This window comes from Amphibalanus amphitrite, unplaced genomic scaffold, assembly GCF_019059575.1.
Source record: "Amphibalanus amphitrite isolate SeventyFive unplaced genomic scaffold, NRLGWU_Aamphi_draft 000052F_arrow, whole genome shotgun sequence".
In the NCBI taxonomy this organism is placed as follows: Eukaryota; Metazoa; Arthropoda; class Thecostraca; order Balanomorpha; family Balanidae; genus Amphibalanus; species Amphibalanus amphitrite.
In genome coordinates this window covers 1,038,571-1,057,961 of record NW_024881548.1, presented here as the reverse complement: position 1 = coordinate 1,057,961, position 19,391 = coordinate 1,038,571, and the positions used below count along the sequence as shown (strand labels likewise).

The following is a 19,391-nucleotide window of genomic DNA, read 5'->3' as shown; positions in this document are numbered from 1 at the left end:
CTTCCCTCGAGAACGTCTGGGCCGAATTCGCTCAAATTTGGTACACCTTTAGCCTTTAGGAACCGGTTAAAATGGTGCTCCACACAAGATAGTTGGAGGCTACACTTCGCTCTTCTGCACTGCACGACTCTTTCGTGCGCTCGCTCGTTTATCGCCTCAAAAGGCGTTTTACTGGTATTTGAGCAAGTTGAGCAAATAAACGTGACGTGGCACGTGTATGCAATGTCGCCTGCCATGAGGCATCTTGTAAGTTGTAAAAGCTGTACTGAAGGTGACGGACATGCATGTAGCGCGGATAAGTGTAGGAAACTTGAATGGGTTTGCGGGAGCAAGAACAAAACCACGTTACTAAATGTTATCTTATTTTGAACGGCTCACCTTTGACTCGACAACATACCTTCTAGTTGCTCATAGTTCAATATTAAGTACGTAAATAAATTGCATAGGCATCTTACATTCCCTGGTTAATAAAAAAAAAAAACATTCGTTATACATTTACCTATATCTTTTGAAATATTCTTCTGAGAGGAGATTATAAGTAGGCATATTGACTGTACTAACCAACGTACAGCATTCCTGCAGTTCGCCGTCAACCCCTTCTGCCATCTAAAGTCGGTACAATAGAACTGTCACCGGTTACAATGACACCGTGGATGCCAGGTTCGTCCGGCTCGGCAAACCCTGGACGAACAGCAGCCCGTGTCTGTGTCTGTGTCGATTTCTGACCGATCCGCACGGCAGCCTCTGTGTCTGACTCTGTACTGGTCGCCGCGCCGACCGGCCACCGCCAGCCGGTGACCGCGCCCCTGGACGCCTGCTGTGCCGCCGAGCCAGTACCTGGACACCTGCTGCACCGCCGGGCTTCTCTGCCCGGCACCGGCGCCGCGTTACCAGTCCCAACCATAGGTACACTGGAAACACTACTCTAACTGAATAGGCATAAACGCTTATATTTTGGTTTTCTCTAGAAATCACTTTGGCTGAAACGTTCGGAAATAATTGAAGCCAAGCCTCTGCTGGAACGCCATTTATTTCGATTATTCTAGTCTTTTCATTTGCTTGATAACTTTAGCTAAAACAGTACGCTGTAATTGAAAATATGTGCGGGGTAGCAGTTAATAGTTATACAGCCTTTTGGTGTCATTTTTATTCATTCTAACAATGGAGAGAAGGAAGTAAAAAAGCAGGGAACAAAGCTAGTTAGCTTTCCGAGCTCCTTGTCACATTTAGGGCATGGAGCGCGGAACGGTTGTAATGGAGCCAGACATCTGAGAGATATTGGCTCAGCTTGAATGCACTCTTTACCAATCATTGTCCGAAATCCTCAAGTGCCATGGGGGAACGTATCTCTATCGTCTCTCTCCTTTGGCAGCGGCAGGGACTGTCGTCGGTCGGCTGGACGGGAACAGAGCCGCGGTCGGAGGGCGGTGCCGGCCGGGGAACAGAGCCGCTCTCGGAGCGCTACCGGCCAACCCGCGGGCTGATGGACCATATCCGCGGCCCCGCCGGCCGGCCCCGGTGGCGTGCCTGGTGTATTGTGTCCCTCTGCTGACGGTAGCCAGCGCCGCTCTGCTCGGCTCGACTCACGGCCCCATCGGCGGCCCGCCCCGCGGTCAGCACGGCAGACCGACGTCTGTCAGACCGACACGGCTGGTGGTGGGACCGGGCTGAGTGGGAGACTGATGGACCGCAGTTGGTATGTATTCTATAGTCTTTGCATTGCTGCGATCAGTACATTGGCAGATTCCAGTGGAAAAACAAATTTCACTCTAGGTCACTTTATTTAACCACTTATACACACATCTTTAAATAAATGACTTGCGACAAAAGGCCGACGATACCTCAGCGGCATTAAATATATCAGAATAACACAAGTTCCGAGTGCAATTATTCGTGCTAAAACGACGACGCTTACACAAACGCACATTACAAAATAAACCAAACTTAATGTGACTCCAAGAGACACCGAGAACGCATTCAGTCGGGAGCAAGGGCACATTAAGTTCTGGCCACTTCTGCGGACCGCATTCACGCCATGTGCATGAACCCCACATGGACACGAGCACACAAAGAAAGCACACAAAACGAATATCCGCCGCTAAATAGTCTGATCACGAAAACCGCCTTTAATCGTCACAGCTCATCGTCCCCCGCACGGTACCCCGTCCTTCGTGACGCCTCAGCCCCCGCAGGACCCCACGCCGGCTTCAGAAGCTGCCTGCCGTCTGCTGAATCCCCGCCCGCCCCCGCTCGGTGCCGGAGTGTGTCGAGACCGACGCGACCGACGCGACCCTAGACTGCCGTTTACCGGCTGACGTTAGAGGAGCTGGTGGCCGATCCTGAGGAGGTCCTCAGCGCGGCCTTGTCGTCTCCGCCGGAGGCCGAGCGCGGCCGGTACAGCGGACACGCGCGCGCCAGCTGGTCGGCGACATCAGCTCTCCCGAGCTCACCGAGCGCCGAGTACAGCCGACCCAGGGTCACTCCAGCAGCCACACACTCGTCGAGCACGCGCGCCGTCCGGCTGACGGCCGGGTTATCTCCGGCGTCGAGTCGCGCCAGCCGCTCGGTCAGCCCCAGCTGAACGGCCAGCAGACACCAGTCCTTACCGAGCGGGTCGGCCGGGTCGAGCGCAGCGCAGAGGCGGCGGCGCGCGGCCACCGGCGCCACGGCCACCGGCAGCTCTGGCAGCCAGGTGAGGGCGCTCAGCAGCTGCTCAGCGCCGAAACACAGCAGGTCGGCCAGCGTGTCCGGCGGCAGCTGGCTGTGCGGCCCGTCAGCCAGCAGCGCGGCGGCCAGACGCTCGGGCGGCTGTACCACCGGCGAGCTGCGGTGCAGGCGCAGGCTGGTCGGCGACAGGTAGTGCCGCTCGATCGGCAGGCCCGGAGACATCTCGGTGAACACCTGGACGAAGGAGACGGGAGTCACCTCAGGGGAACGATACTACTGGATAAGTTACCCAGCCGGGAGGCGGACAATCGTCAATTCTAGAACATCGACCTGCTGACTGCTGATACATCATGCAACTTACGGCTGCTTGTTACATAGAGGGCCGTAGAAGGTAGCGCAGTTGTCGATCAGCACGAGCTCACTGCATCGTTAACACGCTCCGCGCCTGGCGTTACCGCATTGTCGCATTGCCGCATGCCGCATTGCATTGACGTTTGCATTGCATTGCCGCTCAGACATCCTGGTGAACCACATTAACCGACACTGAGGGGCTCGCGGAGGATTGTGGTGCACGGGGCCGCTCCGGGGAGCTGGGGGACTCTGCCGGCGCGAGCCACGTGTTCTGTGGCTGCTCTGTGGTCGGATAACGCGGCCTAATGATGATACCGTGCCGAGCAGCAGTCGGCACCCGTGATGGAGGCTAATTCAGCGTTCACTGCTCGCCACACGCCGGTCGAGCGCGGCCGTAATGCCGAGGCTCGACCACATCGCGGGTAGTTACGGAGAAATGACGCGTAGTTATCGAGAAGAGGCGCATGTAGTGTGGCGGGGAGTGGATTGACCGACACGCTCGGCCTACGAGTGCAGCTAGGGATTATAAAGGGCATGTAAATACGCAAAATGCCTACAAAATCACGCCAGCAGGCATCAGTGAAAAACTGACAGGCTCAAACGTAACCGGAACGTTTCTTCTGCTCTCGGCAAGCTTTAATTTTCGGAGCAGAATATTATTTTTACCAATACGTCGACTACCTACCAGCATTTCCATTTGCATACTGGACCGCAATTCCGCCTCGGTACCTATTTAGGCTGACGTCAAACGATGAAATGATATGTACTGATAGCATTCGATAAGGTAATAGGAGACCGACACCCAATTCCCTCCATCGTGACGCAAACAGTTCCACCCACAACATCAGATTTGTTTTCATCAACCTATCGCCTTATCCGTCCTAACACGTCAATTGACTGCTCTTTAGAATAGAGTTGCATATCCGCGAGCAGTTCTACTCCACTCGAACGACAAGGATCCTATACGTCATTCTGATGACTTCATACACTTATCGCAACGCTTCATCGTACCACTTTCACAATGCGTCACGGTAAACAGCATCACACATCCCTTCCCTGAAGGTTGCACCCAGAGTCCCCCCCCCCAGTTACCCCACCCACCTGGTCGAGCGCTGCCAGCAGGTCCTCCAGCAGGTAGAAGCAGGCGGCGCGACTGTCGGTCGGACCTCGCACCTTCAGCTCCAGCTCGTCACCACCGGGAGGCATGGTCAGCAGGCTCTCCAGCCGGTCCGTACAGAACTTTGAGCCCTCCGACCATTGGTACAGGTCCGTGTCGCGCGACGGGTACTCCTGGGCAAAGTGACGCAGCTGCACCTGGAGGGGGCGGGGGACGAGGAGAGCTGTCATAGCCGACCTCAACACGCCATGAGAAAACGTCGGCTAGAGGAAGATTGACGTGGACCACAGAACTGGTTCTACGAGTATTTATGTTCCATAAAATGTCCATGGGAACGGGGTTTATAAATTGCGTACCCGAGGGTGAAGAAACCCGTGTGAGCAGCTGCTATCTTCGTACGACAGTAGTATCTATAAAAATAGAACGTACCTGAATGCGTGAGAAGAAGGATCCCATGAGGCACTCGGTGCCTGGCGGGGTGCGCAGCCTCAGACCGCCGTAGCAGAGCTCGGGGGCGGCCGGTGGCGGCGGCGGCGGGTCCCACAGGCCGTCCAGCGTCTCCACGTAGTTGTAGCAAGGGAACTCGTACTCAATCTCACCGTCGTTGTCACACTGGAACATGCATATTTGGCTGGTGAGAGCTGGAGAGGGTTCAGGTCTGACGATGTTGATTGAAGCGTACTCACCAGCGGGAATATCACACATTTTCTACATGTCTAGGGGCTACCTTTTAAAGGCGAGACATTGTGATTGTGTAACAGGCCGCGTGTGGTTTCTGGGTGTTTGAATAATAACAATAGGGTAAGGTGCCTAATTAGCGACCCTTTCCGATTTGCGACCTACCTCCCTACAGAAAAACTGGCAGGAGAAAACGGGGTAAAAACATCGTCAAAAGGTCAGCCATACTTTGGTTATCAAATTAAATTATTTTCCGGTCGTCGATGTTTCTGGTGGGACGTTTCAGGTGAGTTTAAATAAAAATGACGAGTTTCTTATCCACAATGTGTGTGTTTGGGCCCTCTCTGACGAAAAGCGATGCACATTAGGATGATGCACCTTTTTTATTCTTAATCGACATTCCTTTTTTAATTGATTGCCGTTTCCCCATAGTGAATCGCTCAACTGTGCACAGCTCATGGCGGTTAAAAATGTGTCGCAACTCATATTTCCTATTTGCGCCTGACATGGTCGCAAATAGCTCAAGAAGGGAAAGAAAGGGGAAAAGAGAGAAATGAAAATGAGGTGTTGCTGAGGCTTGCAATGTGTGGCAGGGGATGCCAAATGTCGTCACCGACTGCAGGGGTGCCGAATTCAGCGCGCACCTCGAATATCATACAAGATAGCCCGCAAAATTTGGGTTTCCGCCTTCTTTTCGCCTTCGGTGCATCACGTGATCAGTTTTTACTTACGTAAATGTGTTGGATAAACGTTCCTGTTCGAGTGATTGAGTGCTTTGCGTATAGGTTACCTTTTTGAGATCATATTTCATCTTTTCAAGCGTCACATTTTTTGCCATTTTTAATATGGGGAAACCCATAGACTTATTAGCGACCCTCCCCGGTCGCTAATCGGGAAGAGTTCCCTATTAGCGTTTTTTGCAATGGTTTGCCAAAATGCTCACTACAAATAAGTTAGTGAATATTGGGGCAGAAAATGACTATATTTTAATAGAAAAATGAACGATCTCTCCGAAAATCAAGCCAGTAACACAGTGGCGCCTACAGAGCGTGAGCAATGACGGTTCAAATTAAGGGGGTCGCTAATTAGGCACCTTACCCTATTTGCGGCAGTCCCGATAATTTGGAATGCTTTCTGAAAGTCACTACACTTACACTTTATCAAGATATCATGCCATTAGGCACAAGTTAAAAAATGATTAGGTAAGGTAGCTACCATTGAACCTAGTCCTTCAGGGATACAAAGAATGAGCATGAAGTTCTTTCGCAAGTTAACAACATCAATTAACAATAATTTTGATCACTAATGGACGCAGTCAAACAGGTTTAAGTGTTAATCATACGACAAAAGCAAAGGTATTGAAGAAATGTTGAGCATTATAAGCCGCACCACGCTAGGGGGGGGGGGGGAGGGCAATGATACGAGTAAAATTCTGATGAGTAGACGATAAAAAACGTTACTGCGATTTACACACACCAGATATCTCTAAAAAGTCGCGCTATTCATGAATCAGTCTACCGCATACCGTTTACACTGAATGTGTCATAAGTCAGGGTTTTGTCGTAAAAATCGTTAGCCACAACAGGGTTCGGCTCCATGCCACCAGCTACCAGCATCCAAAGCATATAATTACACATGAGTTAGACGGAGTGCCGGCTAAATATACTTTCGTCCTAGTCACACCCTTGTCAAAACACTAGCCACCCGGTTGTCAAAGCAGTAACAACAATGGCGGCTCTGTAGTCACCAGCCTGTAAATTCACTAGTCACAGCGTCCCTTTACCAGTCGGTTGGTAAGTGTGGTTCCCATTACCAGTCAGTTGGTAAATATGGTAACTATTTACATCATGTCGGCGCTGCAGGCGCCACAAGTCTGACCTGGAGCTGACATCCAACCATGAGAGCTAATTACGCCTTCTGGCGCCTCGGCTGCCTTTCCGCGCCTATAACATGTTCAACAGGTCATCGATGAGATATAAAATAGTAGTACCTAATTTGACAGGGGTGTAGTATCCGCTTCTTTTCATAATTTGTGCTTTATATGTTCTGTCATAGATAACATGAATCATACCGGGCTTCTCAAAAAAGTTAGACGAATTTCTTTTGCGAATAGAGGACCCCTAACAACATTTAAGCAAAATCAATGCACGTGAAAAAACGGAGAATTTTTCGTAGATTTAGGGTGCGTTCGGAGAGGCAGATTCCCGGGGAATATTCCACGCCGGCATGAAATTTCCGCCGAATGTGCCGTTCGGAGAGCGATTCCCGGGGAAAGTTCCGCGGAACGGACGCAGAAAGCGCGGAATCTAAAAAGCATCTCACGCGTCGTTCCCGTCAAGATGGCGGCGCCCATCGGTATGCTCGAGTGAGTATATTATTGAATATAAATGGATATTTCTTGCGTTTGTTTCTACCCTGATCAGTTATATTGCAAATCCAACAATTGATAATGCTTACTCAGTTGTGTGATTGTCCTCTGAAGCAATGAAAACGATAATTTGAAGTGTTGTGTTGTGTGTGTTTGGGGTGGGCGGGGGGGGGGGGGGGAGGGCACAGTACAGATGGGACTTTTTGAAAATAATTGTGATTTTTCTTAGTTGTTCTTTCTTCAAGAGTTTCATTCTTATTACATCTTGCCATAGATGTAGCGTTCCAAATAACCAAATAACCCAAATAACCCAAACAAAATCCCACGAACTCAACTTGGCGCAGTAGCGGCGATCCTTGAAATTGGCGGTATGGAATGTCCCTCTCCGAACGCAACACGGGGAATTTGCACGATGACGGGGAATATTCCGCGCTCTCCGAACGCACCCTTATATGACACCATGGTTTGAGCTTGGTTTGAGCTTAAAAAATGAAGCCGTGTTCTTAGGAAGTAAAAGCAAAACTCGTGAAATTATGCTTTCCCAGACATGTCCGTGAAGTTAGCGTCAGCAACAGCAACGAATACAGCGTCGGATTCAGAATCGCTTAAAAAACTCATATTAGGTCAATTGGGGGACGGGGAGCAAGAATATGACCTTTATTTGGCCCTAGCTCTTACCCCTTACCCCTTAATCGGCCCTTAAAGGACGGGGCGCGTCAAAAGTGCCTCAAGGGTTCGTCTGATCGCCAAAATAAGGGTCGCAATCGATTCCCCGGGTCAATATCTAGCCGCAGCCTTGGGTTCCAGATGTGTGCAACTTACCCCTTACCCCTTAATCGGCCCTTAAAGGACGGGGCGCGTCAAAAGTGCCTCAAGGGTTCGTCTGATCGCCAAAATAAGGGTCGCAATCAATTCCCCGGGTCAATATCTAGCCGCAGTCTCGGGTTCCAGATGTGTGCAACTTACCCCTTACCCCTTAATCGGCCCTTAAAGCACGGGGCGCGTCAAAAGTGCCTCAAGGGTTCGTCTGATCGCCAAAATAAGGGCCGCAATCGATTCCTCGGGTCAATATCTAGCCGCAGCCTCGGGTTCCAGATGTGTGCAACTTACCCCTTACCCCTTAATCGGCCCTTAAAGGACGGGGCGCGTCAAAAGTGCCTCAAGGGTTCGTCTGATCGCCAAAATAAGGGTCGCAATCGATTCCCCGGGTCAATATCTAGCCGCAGTCTCGGGTTCCAGATGTGTGCAACTTACCCCTTACCCCTTAATCGGCCCTTAAAGGACGGGGCGCGTCAAAAGTGCCTCAAGGGTTCGTCTGATCGCCAAAATAAGGGTCGCAATCAATTCCCCGGGTCAATATCTAGCCGCAGCCTCGGGTTCCAGATGTGTGCAACTTACCCCTTACCCCTTAATCGGCCCTTAAAGGACGGGGCGCGTCAAAAGTGCCTCAAGGGTTCGTCTGATCGCCAAAATAAGGGTCGCAATCAATTCCCCGGGTCAATATCTAGCCGCAGCCTCGGGTTCCAGATGTGTGCAACTTACCCCTTACCCCTTAATCGGCCCTTAAAGGACGGGGCGCGTCAAAAGTGCCTCAAGGGTTCGTCTGATCGCCAAAATAAGGGTCGCAATCGATTCCCCGGGTCAATATCTAGCCGCAGCCTCGGGTTCCAGATGTGTGCAACTTACCCCTTACCCCTTAATCGGCCCTTAAAGGACGGGGCGCGTCAAAAGTGCCTCAAGGGTTCGTCTGATCGCCAAAATAAGGGTCGCAATCGATTCCTCGGGTCAATATCTAGCCGCAGCCTCGGGTTCCAGATGTGTGCAACTTACCCCTTACCCATTAATCGGCCCTTAAAGCACGGGGCGCGTCAAAAGTGCCTCAAGGGTTCGTCTGATCGCCAAAATAAGGGTCGCAATCGATTCCCCGGGTCAATATCTAGCCGCAGCCTCGGGTTCTAGATGTGTGTAACTTACCCCTTACCCCTTAATCGGCCCTTAAAGGACAGGGCGCGTAAAAAGTGCCTCAAGGGTTTGTCTGATCGCCAAAATAAGGGCCGCAATAGATTCCTCGGGTCAATCTCTAGCCGCAGCCTCGGGTTCCAGATGTGTGCAACTTACCCCTTACCCCTTAATCGGCCCTTAAAGGACGGGGCGCGTCAAAAGTGCCTCAAGGGTTCGTCTGATCGCCAAAATAAAGGTCGCAATCGATTCCCCGGGTCAATATCTAGCCGCAGCCTCGGGTTCCAGATGTGTGCAACTTACCCCTTACCCCTTAATCGGCCTTTAAAGGACGGGGCGCGTCAAAAGTGCCTCAAGGGTTCGTCTGATCGCCAAAATAAGGGTCGCAATCGATTCCCCGGGTCAATATCTAGCCGCAGCCTCGGGTTCCAGATGTGTGCAACTTACCCCTTACCCCTTAATCGGCCCTTAAAGGACGGGGCGCGTCAAAAGTGCCTCAAGGGTTCGTCTGATCGCCAAAATAAGGGTCGCAATCGATTCCTCGGGTCAATATCTAGCCGCAGCCTTGGGTTCCAGATGTGTGCAACTTACCCCTTACCCCTTAATCGGCCCTTAAAGGACGGGGCGCGTCAAAAGTGCCTCAAGGGTTCGTCTGATCGCCAAAATAAGGGTCGCAATCGATTCCCCGGGTCAATATCTAGCCGCAGCCTCGGGTTCCAGATGTGTGCAACTTACCCCTTACCCCTTAATCGGCCCTTAAAGGACGGGGCGCGTCAAAAGTGCCTCAAGGGTTCGTCTGATCGCCAAAATAAGGGTCGCAATCGATTCCTCGGGTCAATATCTAGCCGCAGCCTCGGGTTCCAGATGTGTGCAACTTACCCCTTACCCCTTAATCGGCCCTTAAAGCACGGGGCGCGTCAAAAGTGCCTCAAGGGTTCGTCTGATCGCCAAAATAAGGGTCGCAATCGATTCCTCGGGTCAACATCTAGCCGCAGCCTCGGGTTCCAGATGTGTGCAACTTACCCCTTACCCCTTAATCGGCCCTTAAAGGACGGGGCGCGTCAAAAGTGCCTCAAGGGTTCGTCTGACCGCCAAAATAAGGGTCGCAATCGATTCCCCGGGTCAATATCTAGCCGCAGCCTCGGGTTCCAGATGTGTGCAACTTACCCCTTACCCCTTAATCGGCCCTTAAAGGACGGGGCGCGTCAAAAGTGCCTCAAGGGTTCGTCTGATCGCCAAAATAAGGGTCACAATCGATTCCTCGGGTCAATATCTAGCCGCAGCCTCGGGTTCCAGATGTGTGCAACTTACCCCTTACCCATTAATCGGCCCTTAAAGCACGGGGCGCGTCAAAAGTGCCTCAAGGGTTCGTCTGATCGCCAAAATAAGGGTCGCAATCGATTCCCCGGGTCAATATCTAGCCGCAGCCTCGGGTTCCAGATGTGTGCAACTTACCCCTTACCCCTTAATCGGCCCTTAAAGGACGGGGCGCGTCAAAAGTGCCTCAAGGGTTCGTCTGATCGCCAAAATAAGGGTCGCAATCGATTCCTCGGGTCAATATCTAGCCGCAGCCTCGGGTTCCAGATGTGTGCGACTTACCCCTTACCCATTAATCGGCCCTTAAAGCACGGGGCGCGTCAAAAGTGCCTCAAGGGTTCGTCTGATCGCCAAAATAAGGGTCGCAATCGATTCCCCGGGTCAATATCTAGCCGCAGCCTCGGGTTCCAGTTGTGTGCAACTTACCCCTTACCCCTTAATCGGCCCTTAAAGGACGGGGCGCGTCAAAAGTGCCTCAAGGGTTCGTCTGATCGCCAAAATAAGGGTCGCACTCGATTCCCCGGGTCAATATCTAGCCGCAGCCTCGGGTTCCAGATGTGTGCAATTTACCCCTTACCCCTTAATCGGCCCTTAAAGGACGGGGCGCGTCAAAAGTGCCTCAAGGGTTCGTCTGATCGCCAAAATAAGGGTCGCAATCGATTCCCCGGGTCAATATCTAGCCGCAGCCTCGGGTTCTAGATGTTTGCAACTTACCCCTTACCCCTTAATCGGCCCTTAAAGGACAGGGCGCGTCAAAAGTGCCTCAAGGGTTCGTCTGATCGCCAAAATAAGGGCCGCAATCGATTCCTCGGGTCAATATCTAGCCGCAGCGTCGGGTTCCAGATGTGTGCAACTTACCCCTTACCCCTTAATCGGCCCTTAAAGGACGGGGCGCGTCAAAAGTGCCTCAAGGGTTCGTCTGATCGCCAAAATAAGGGTCGCAATCGATTCCCCGGGTCAATATCTAGCCGCAGCCTCGGGTTCCAGATGTGTGCAACTTATCCCTTACGCCTTAATCGGCCCTTAAAGGACGGGGCGCGTCAAAAGTGCCTCAAGGGTTCGTCTGATCGCCAAAATAAGGGTCGCAATCGATTCCCCGGGTCAATATCTAGCCGCAGCCTCGGGTTTCAGATGTGTGCAACTTACCCCTTACCCCTTAATCGGCCCTTAAAGGACGGGGCGCGTCAAAAGTGCCTCAAGGGTTCGTCTGGTCGCCAAAATAAGGGTCGCAATCGATTCCTCGGGTCAATATCTAGCCGCAGCCTCGGGTTCCAGATGTGTGCAACTTACCCCTTACCCCTTAATCAGCCCTTAAAGGACGGGGCGCGTCAAAAGTGCCTCAAGGGTTCTTTCCTTTGTCCGTCCCGTCCTTTAAGGGCCGATTAAGGGGTAAGGGTTAAGTTGCACACATCTGGAACCCGAGGCTGCGGCTAGATATTGACCCGAGGAATCGATTGCGACCCTTATTTTGGCGATCAGACGAACCCTTGAGGCACTTTTGACGCGCCCCGTCCTTTAAGGGCCGATTAAGGGGTAAGGGGTAAGTTGCACACATCTGGAACCCGAGGCTGCGGCTAGATATTGACCCGGGGAATCGATTGCGACCCTTATTTTGGCGATCAGACGAACCCTTGAGGCACTTTTGACGCGCCCCGTCCTTTAAGGGCCGATTAACCCTATTAGTGGCAGGCTCATGGCTACCCCTATTAGTGGCAGGGGGGGGGGCTGTTTACGACCCCCCCTTGATATCTCGAGATCTAACGGGCCGATTTTCAAAATTCAAACGGCATTCGATTTTGCTCAACGTGATCTACATTTCTAAAAAATAAAAATTAAAAAATGTCAATAGGGGGGTAGAGGGGGGTAAAAACGGGCAAATTGCAGATACATTTTAGACTGTTTATCACGGCCAGGTTTCTGAACCAATCTTAACGCAACTTTTGCCGATCGATAGAGAATGAACCAGGAATTCACATGGATCCTAAAAATATGCATTTTCAAAAATCATAGGCGGATACAGATAATTGAGATTGGGGGTACACAAAAAGTATAGTAAATAAGGTTTTTGTTGGTACTGTTTCTAAAAAGGGTGGTAATGGTCTTGTTATGTTACAATTTTCTTATGAGAGAACGACTACAATTGTATTGGTCATGCATAGGCGGTGTCAGGGCACCTATGTTGGGAGGTAAAACATAACCCCCCTTTTTGGACGCCTGGATCCGCCTATTATAGCAAAAACGTGTCAAAAGAGGATGCACAATAACTGTATATGTTATCACATGATACCTTTCATTCACTGTTCGTTAAACTGGTGCAGCATCGTGATCTTCGCCCAAATGACTCGCTTCACGAATAGGACCCCCGAATTTCCAGTGCTCTGGAGCCGCCCCTGGTAAAGTTATGAACTTGAAATTTTCAGGGAATGTGCCCAATTTAGTTTTAGGAAAAGTCAGAAAATTTCAGCATCGTAGCTTCAGCGGTTTCGGAGATATTCCCGAAAAACCTGAGGGGTGGAAAAAACAACCCCCCTGCCACTAATAGGGTTAAGGGGTAAGGGGTAAGTTGCACACATCTGGAACCCGAGGCTGCGGCTAGATATTGACCCGGGGGATCGATTGCGACCCTTATTTTGGCGATCAGACGAACCCTTGAGGCACTTTTGACGCGCCCCGTCCTTTAAGGGCCGATTAAGGGGTAAGGGGTAAGTTGCACACATCTGGAACCCGAGGCTGCGGCTAGATATTGACCCGAGGAATCGATTGCGACCCTTATTTTGGCGATCAGACGAACCCTTGAGGCACTTTTGACGCACCCCGTCCTTTAAGGGCCGATTAAGGGGTAAGGGGTAAGTTGCACACATCTGGAACCCGAGGCTGCGGCTAGATATTGACCCGGGGAATCGATTGCGACCCTTATTTTGGCGATCAGACGAACCCTTGAGGCACTTTTGACGCGCCCCGTGCTTTAAGGGCCGATTAAGGGGTAAGGGGTAAGTTGCACACATCTGGAACCCGAGGCTGCGGCTAGATATTGACTCGAGGAATCGATTGCGACCCTTATTTTGGCGATCAGACGAACCCTTGAGGCACTTTTGACGCGCCCCGTCCTTTAAGGGCCGATTAAGGGGTAAGGGGTAAGTTGCACACATCTGGAACCCAAGGCTGCGGCTAGATATTGACCCGGGGAATCGATTGCGACCCTTATTTTGGCGATCAGACGAACCCTTGAGGCACTTTTGACGCGCCCCGTCCTTTAAGGGCCGATTAAGGGGTAAGGGGTAAGTTGCACACATCTGGAACCCAAGGCTGCGGCTAGATATTGACCCGAGGAATCGATTGCGACCCTTATTTTGGCGATCAGACGAATTCTTGAGGCACTTTTGACGCGCCCCGTCCTTTAAGGGCCGATTAAGGGGTAAGGGGTAAGTTGCACACATCTGGAACCCGGGGCTGCGGCTAGATATTGACCCGGGGAATCGATTGCGACCCTTATTTTGGCGATCAGACGAACCCTTGAGGCACTTTTGACGCGCCCCTTCCTTTAAGGGCCGATTAAGGGGTAAGGGGTAAGTTGCACACATCTGGAACCCGAGGCTGCGGCTAGATATTGACCCGAGGAATCGATTGCGACCCTTATTTTGGCGAGCAGACGAACCCTTGAGGCACTTTTGACGCGCCCCGTGCTTTAAGGGCCGATTAAGGGGTAAGGGGTAAGTTGCACACATCTGGAACCCGAGGCTGCGGCTAGATATTGACCCGAGGAATCGATTGCGACCCTTATTTTGGCATTCAGTCGAACCCTTGAGGCACTTTTGACGCGCCCCGTCCTTTAAGGGCCGATTAAGGGGTAAGGGGTAAGTTGCACACATCTGGAACCCAAGGCTGCGGCTAGATATTGACCCGGGGAATCGATTGCGACCCTTATTTTGACGATCAGACGAACCCTTGAGGCACTTTTGACGCGCCCCGTCCTTTAAGGGCCGATTAAGGGGTAAGGGGTAAGTTGCACACATCTGGAACCCGAAGCTGCGGCTAGATATTGACCCGAGGAATCGATTGCGACCCTTATTTTAGCGATCAGACGAACCCTTGTGGCACTTTTGACGCGCCTCGTCCTTTAAGGGCCGATTAAGGGGTAAGGGGTAAGTTGCACACATCTGGAACCCAAGGCTGCGGCTAGATATTGACCCGGGGAATCGATTGCGACCCTTATTTTGGCGATCAGACGAACCCTTGAGGCACTTTTGACGCGCCCCGTCCTTTAAGGGCCGATTAAGGGGTAAGGGGTAAGAGCTAGGGCCAAATAAAGGTCATATTCCTGCTCCCCGTCCCCCAATTGACCTAATAAGAGTTTTTTAAGCGATTCTGAATCCGACGCTGTATTCGTTGCTGTTGCTGACGCTAACTTCACGGACATTTCCCGAAAGACTAAGTCGGTCGGTTCAACACCACGAAAGATCCGCAAACACTTTAGGGCAAAGAGAGCAACATCTTGAAACAAAATTTTCCACATTATTGACAAGTTTCTGGCTCGAGGAAGTGTTAACAATAGGTTCACGCAATTCAAGGAACACAGCGGCGGTCATAAACCCATTCAAAGGCTCACGGCGAACACCACTCGTGTGAGAGATGCGCTACTCAGACTGTCAATGGTCAGCGATATCGGGTGGCTCTGGCGACGTTTTGGAGGGTTTTGCAATATCAGGGTGAGCAGAGATCCGGAAACGCTTAAGACCCAATGGTTCCAGCAAGACGGTGCCACGCCAATACCGCTAAAGAAAACCGAGAGGGGCTGTGGGAGCGCTTCGGGCAGCGCGTGATCTCGAGGTTCGAGACACGCCCGTGGTCGGCGAATTCTCCGAACGTAACCCCACCGGACTTTTTCCTATAGGACCAACTCAAGTCCCAGGTGTACCGAGACCACCCAAAAAGTTCCAAAGATCATAAGGATGCAGTGAAGTCAGCGGTGTGCCGTCTGCAGCTTTCTGTGGGTCGTGCTGCAGCAGAGGTCGCGCTGCGCCGGACTAAACTGCATTGAGCAAAAAGGGAATCATCTCGAACATGACCTCGGCGCGGCTCAGAAAGGCGACTGCCGAGGATCGAAATCCCCTCAAACGAAATGTCTTTGATGAGGCTTTCAGGTGATACCCAATTATGTTTTGTTACACTGATACGCCCTTCAATACGTTAGTTATAAAATCGTCCAACTTTTTTGAGAAGCCCGGTATTATATTCATGTTATCTATGGCGCCTCCCCCGCCATAGATTCATGTTATCTATGATTCTGTAAATTTATCTCGAATGTTTGAATGGGCAGGGTAAATTGATGCAGATCCGGAGCCCGCTAAGCAGGGCTTGCTGCGCAGGTCCGACCTCATACCGTCCCATCGATGGACGGAATTTAATTCAATTCAATTCGATGGAGGCAATTCCGGGTTGAATCGGAAAAATTGGGACGGGCACACGAGAGTCTGAGACAAACGTAGTAAAGTGAAATGTACTTTGTTTTAGACATAAGACACCCAAGCGTAGACTTAACGTGAGGCACGATAAAAGAAAATACTTATTACAATTTCAACGTAAGTAGGTATACCAATGCGAGTCTCCATTGCTTTATCAACTTTAATTCTTACAGGAGTTTATCACGAGGAAATGCCAGGGCAGCACCGTTGATCGTCTCCTGTGGTCTATGGGCTATTGGAGCAGTCTAATTCCAGTATATGACACTTAAGTCCAACAGGGAACGCCAGCCACAACTTGGATGGCACTCGAATGGATATACGATCCCCGCAGCTGACACGACACAGCTCTTTTCTATTCAGATATCCAGAGGGATGCATAGAATTCCATATGTATACCCATAGAGCTCTGCAGATTGTAACCACTGTAGCCAGGCATACCCTGCGACACGTCATCAGCATGTGAGGTTTCCAGAGCTTTCTTTCATAGCCGTATTCTCGGCAACACCATATCCACGATGTCGCATATTCTCTTCATCTTATCACTCCAAGCATGTGCATTGTGTGTTCCCATTGTATTCTTATTTTATGCTTTACTTAGTGTTTCGTCAGTTTGGTATTTACTTGACATTTTCCAGTGATCATATCCTGCTTCTCAGGGTGCCTGGGGACCTTTTAGAGCTTGAAGTGATGTCAGACATTCCCTTTCAGTTTTTCTGTACGGGCAGCATCCTACAACGTGCAAGCTCGAGTCTCGACTAAAATACTGTTGAGAAAAGGAATGGATTACCTAAAACAATAATGTCATTAGGCCCTATCCCTGTCTGAATCTCGAAACACGTGCTGATATTTTTGTGACACTAGTTCCGGGTCTGATGGAGATCAGCCGATTCTCTGCCAAACTATAATGGGGCTTTATTCAATTACACGTCCACGAATTTTCTCACCGGCGCCCCACCCAGATGGGCAAATATCCCCATTTACTTAGCAGACGATTTGGGCCATAAAATGTTTATCAAAACATCAGAATAACAACGCCCAATGTAACGCAGATTTGAGGACGATACCCGCGCTGTGATAATCATTCACACACGCATTTCGCTCGGCTGGTGATCTAGCACACCCAATATGGCCATGCAGGCTGCATGCCTGTATGATGACACTCGTTCATAACCGGTATCTGATTTTCACGACCAGCGGATATCCGTCTCGTGGGAGTGACTTTGTGCTGTCTGGCGATAATCGTCTCATAAAGGGTTGGTGTTCGTCTCGGGTAAACGTCACGATATTAAATCGGAAGGAAGGAATTGACGCGCAGTAGAATGGTTCGGATCCAATAAACCTGTACCAATAACACTTTTACATTTTACCCATGAACCGTCTACCACACCTGATGAAGTAACATTAACTAGAACAATAAAACCCACAGGAAATAAAAGTTCCAGATATTGTGATATGTCGAAATCAGGATCCTGTTCAAGGCACATGTAGCTTATGGGGACATAATTTTACATGTTAATGCTGTTTGGCAGTGCCTGCTATCAGCAAAAAGCGCTATGAATTTTTATGTTTAATGTTTTTCGTTTTAGCTAATGCTGCCTGCACGTTAGAACATGTCATCTAAACCGCATACATACACAAGTTACCTAAATGTCCGGTCTATACCTTATCCATTCTAAGTGATGTCAACTTTGTTTCCGGGAGATAATGCTATTAACACGTTGCCTTCTTTGCCTGAAGTCATGCTGTTCAACTTGTGTGGAGACGCTGAAAAGTCGGGATCGCTGGACACAGCACGGATGTAGCCAGCGATTATCGCAGAAGATAACAGCCGCTCGGATGACTTCGACATGATTAAGTCGGACAATCACTTTTTAGTGGCTGAGACCAGACTTGTTATTGCCAACAACGACATGCTGTCTGAAGGCTTTGCTGATGACAATGCATCGAAGCCACCAGCCACGATGTACCGTTGTCTCATTCTTGTCTGGGCCGTGATATTTTTAACAAGATGACTGAATTTAAGCCACGCGCAAAAATAATCAAATCGGGTCTCGTCTGGCGCACCCAGCTTACCTAATGCGTCTTGCTATCAACTTACCTATAGATTTCATCAACAGTGCATGTGTGCCTAATTAGGCTAAATCGTTCGCTGATGTAATAAGCGCCTATGCGTGGCCTCACGTACTCAGATCCTCGCCTCTGTCTCGGGTTATTGTGCATCTCCCACGCAAGGCGATGTTCGGTCACTGCATATCGGCTTGTTTGCACGTTTCTGCAGCTAACAGGCCTCGCCTTTGACATCTACGGCTATGATACGACGCTCTAGTCGTTAGCACCTGTGAGCGGCGTCCGTGTCACGAGCGGTGACCCGAGTGAGCGGGGCAACTCATGGGGAGTATCCGAGGAGAGGGGCGTTACGAGGGCGTTACGGGCGTGTAACGGGGCGTTACGGAGGCGTTACCTGAGTACACAGCCGGAGGGCATCCAGAACCTGCAGCAGGTCGAGCGTGTCGCACTCGGGCATGGCCATTTGGAAATCGTCCACCGTGTAGCAGCCTGTAACGAGACGACAGAGCGTCACTGGACGGTTCGATTCGGCCCGGCTGCCGCTCGAACGGTCGGTGGGCCGTGACAGGGGGAGGGGAGGGGCAGATATCGGGGCGGGGAGGCGACAGACACCAACGCTTAGCTGGGTGTATGCTGCGCATCGATCGCGCTGAAGTTGGTCGCGCGTACTGCTGATCAGAGGACGCTCATTACTGCATGGCTAGTGGCTAGTGTGGAGCTGCAGGGGCTGTCCTATCTCAACCCTGAGATTTGAAGCCACACTGAGCTGACTATATCAGCTCGTGGGGCAGAAAACAGCTGAATTCGACCCCCTTTCGTCGCACAATGACATTGCAAAAGAAAAGTAACAACATAATTGTGATTCCCACGGTGTATTTGCAGATTGATCTAACTAGTATGGGAAGCACCATACTATTGATGTAAGGGAATTCCGTCATCAGTCATTGATCCTCATCTGGCCGCAATCTGACCGCAAAATGACAGCACAAATGGATCATTGGCCCGAGTCGTGACCATGGCTTTCCCGGCCGTAATGACCCTGTGAACGGCTCCCGACCCGAGAGTCGACTTTTATCGCCGACGATTTATGTTTACTGCCTTTTAGCGGTAATCACCAATTAATAAATCAAAAATGAGATTTATATTGCAGAAGAAGCTCTGATCCACAGTGACAACTCACATGGCTTCACGGTTTATAGGTCGAATAAACGATTTGATCATCTTCACTGGAATAAAGTTACATTCCACTTTTTGCTAAGGAAAGTATTTGTTACAGCGAGCCATTAGCTGCAAAAATAACTTCTCGCATCCATCAAAGACACAAGGCGAACGACCTCTGCCATTATACATACGTGACTGGGCGAAACTAACACCGGATGTGCGCCAAACTGAGTCAGCCGGCTCG

At 50.6% G+C, this 19,391-nt stretch overlaps 1 protein-coding gene across 8 annotated transcripts in view; it reads right to left on the bottom strand.

Annotated features, from left to right (window-relative positions):
• Positions 1-1,762: 1,762 nt before the first annotated feature.
• LOC122377922 (death-associated protein kinase dapk-1-like) overlaps positions 1,763-19,391 on the bottom strand; it is a 164,856-nt gene continuing 147,227 nt past the window's right edge. For all 8 annotated transcript variants that reach the window (XM_043358524.1, XM_043358529.1, XM_043358522.1 and 5 more), the window contains 4 exons: positions 18,381-18,475; positions 4,565-4,747; positions 4,120-4,332; positions 1,763-2,901 (listed from right to left, as the gene is read on the bottom strand). In XM_043358524.1, the coding sequence (XP_043214459.1) occupies positions 2,305-2,901; positions 4,120-4,332; positions 4,565-4,747; positions 18,381-18,475 (1,088 nt within the window). In that variant the 3' untranslated portion in view covers positions 1,763-2,304. The remainder of the gene's footprint in view (positions 2,902-4,119; positions 4,333-4,564; positions 4,748-18,380; positions 18,476-19,391) is intronic.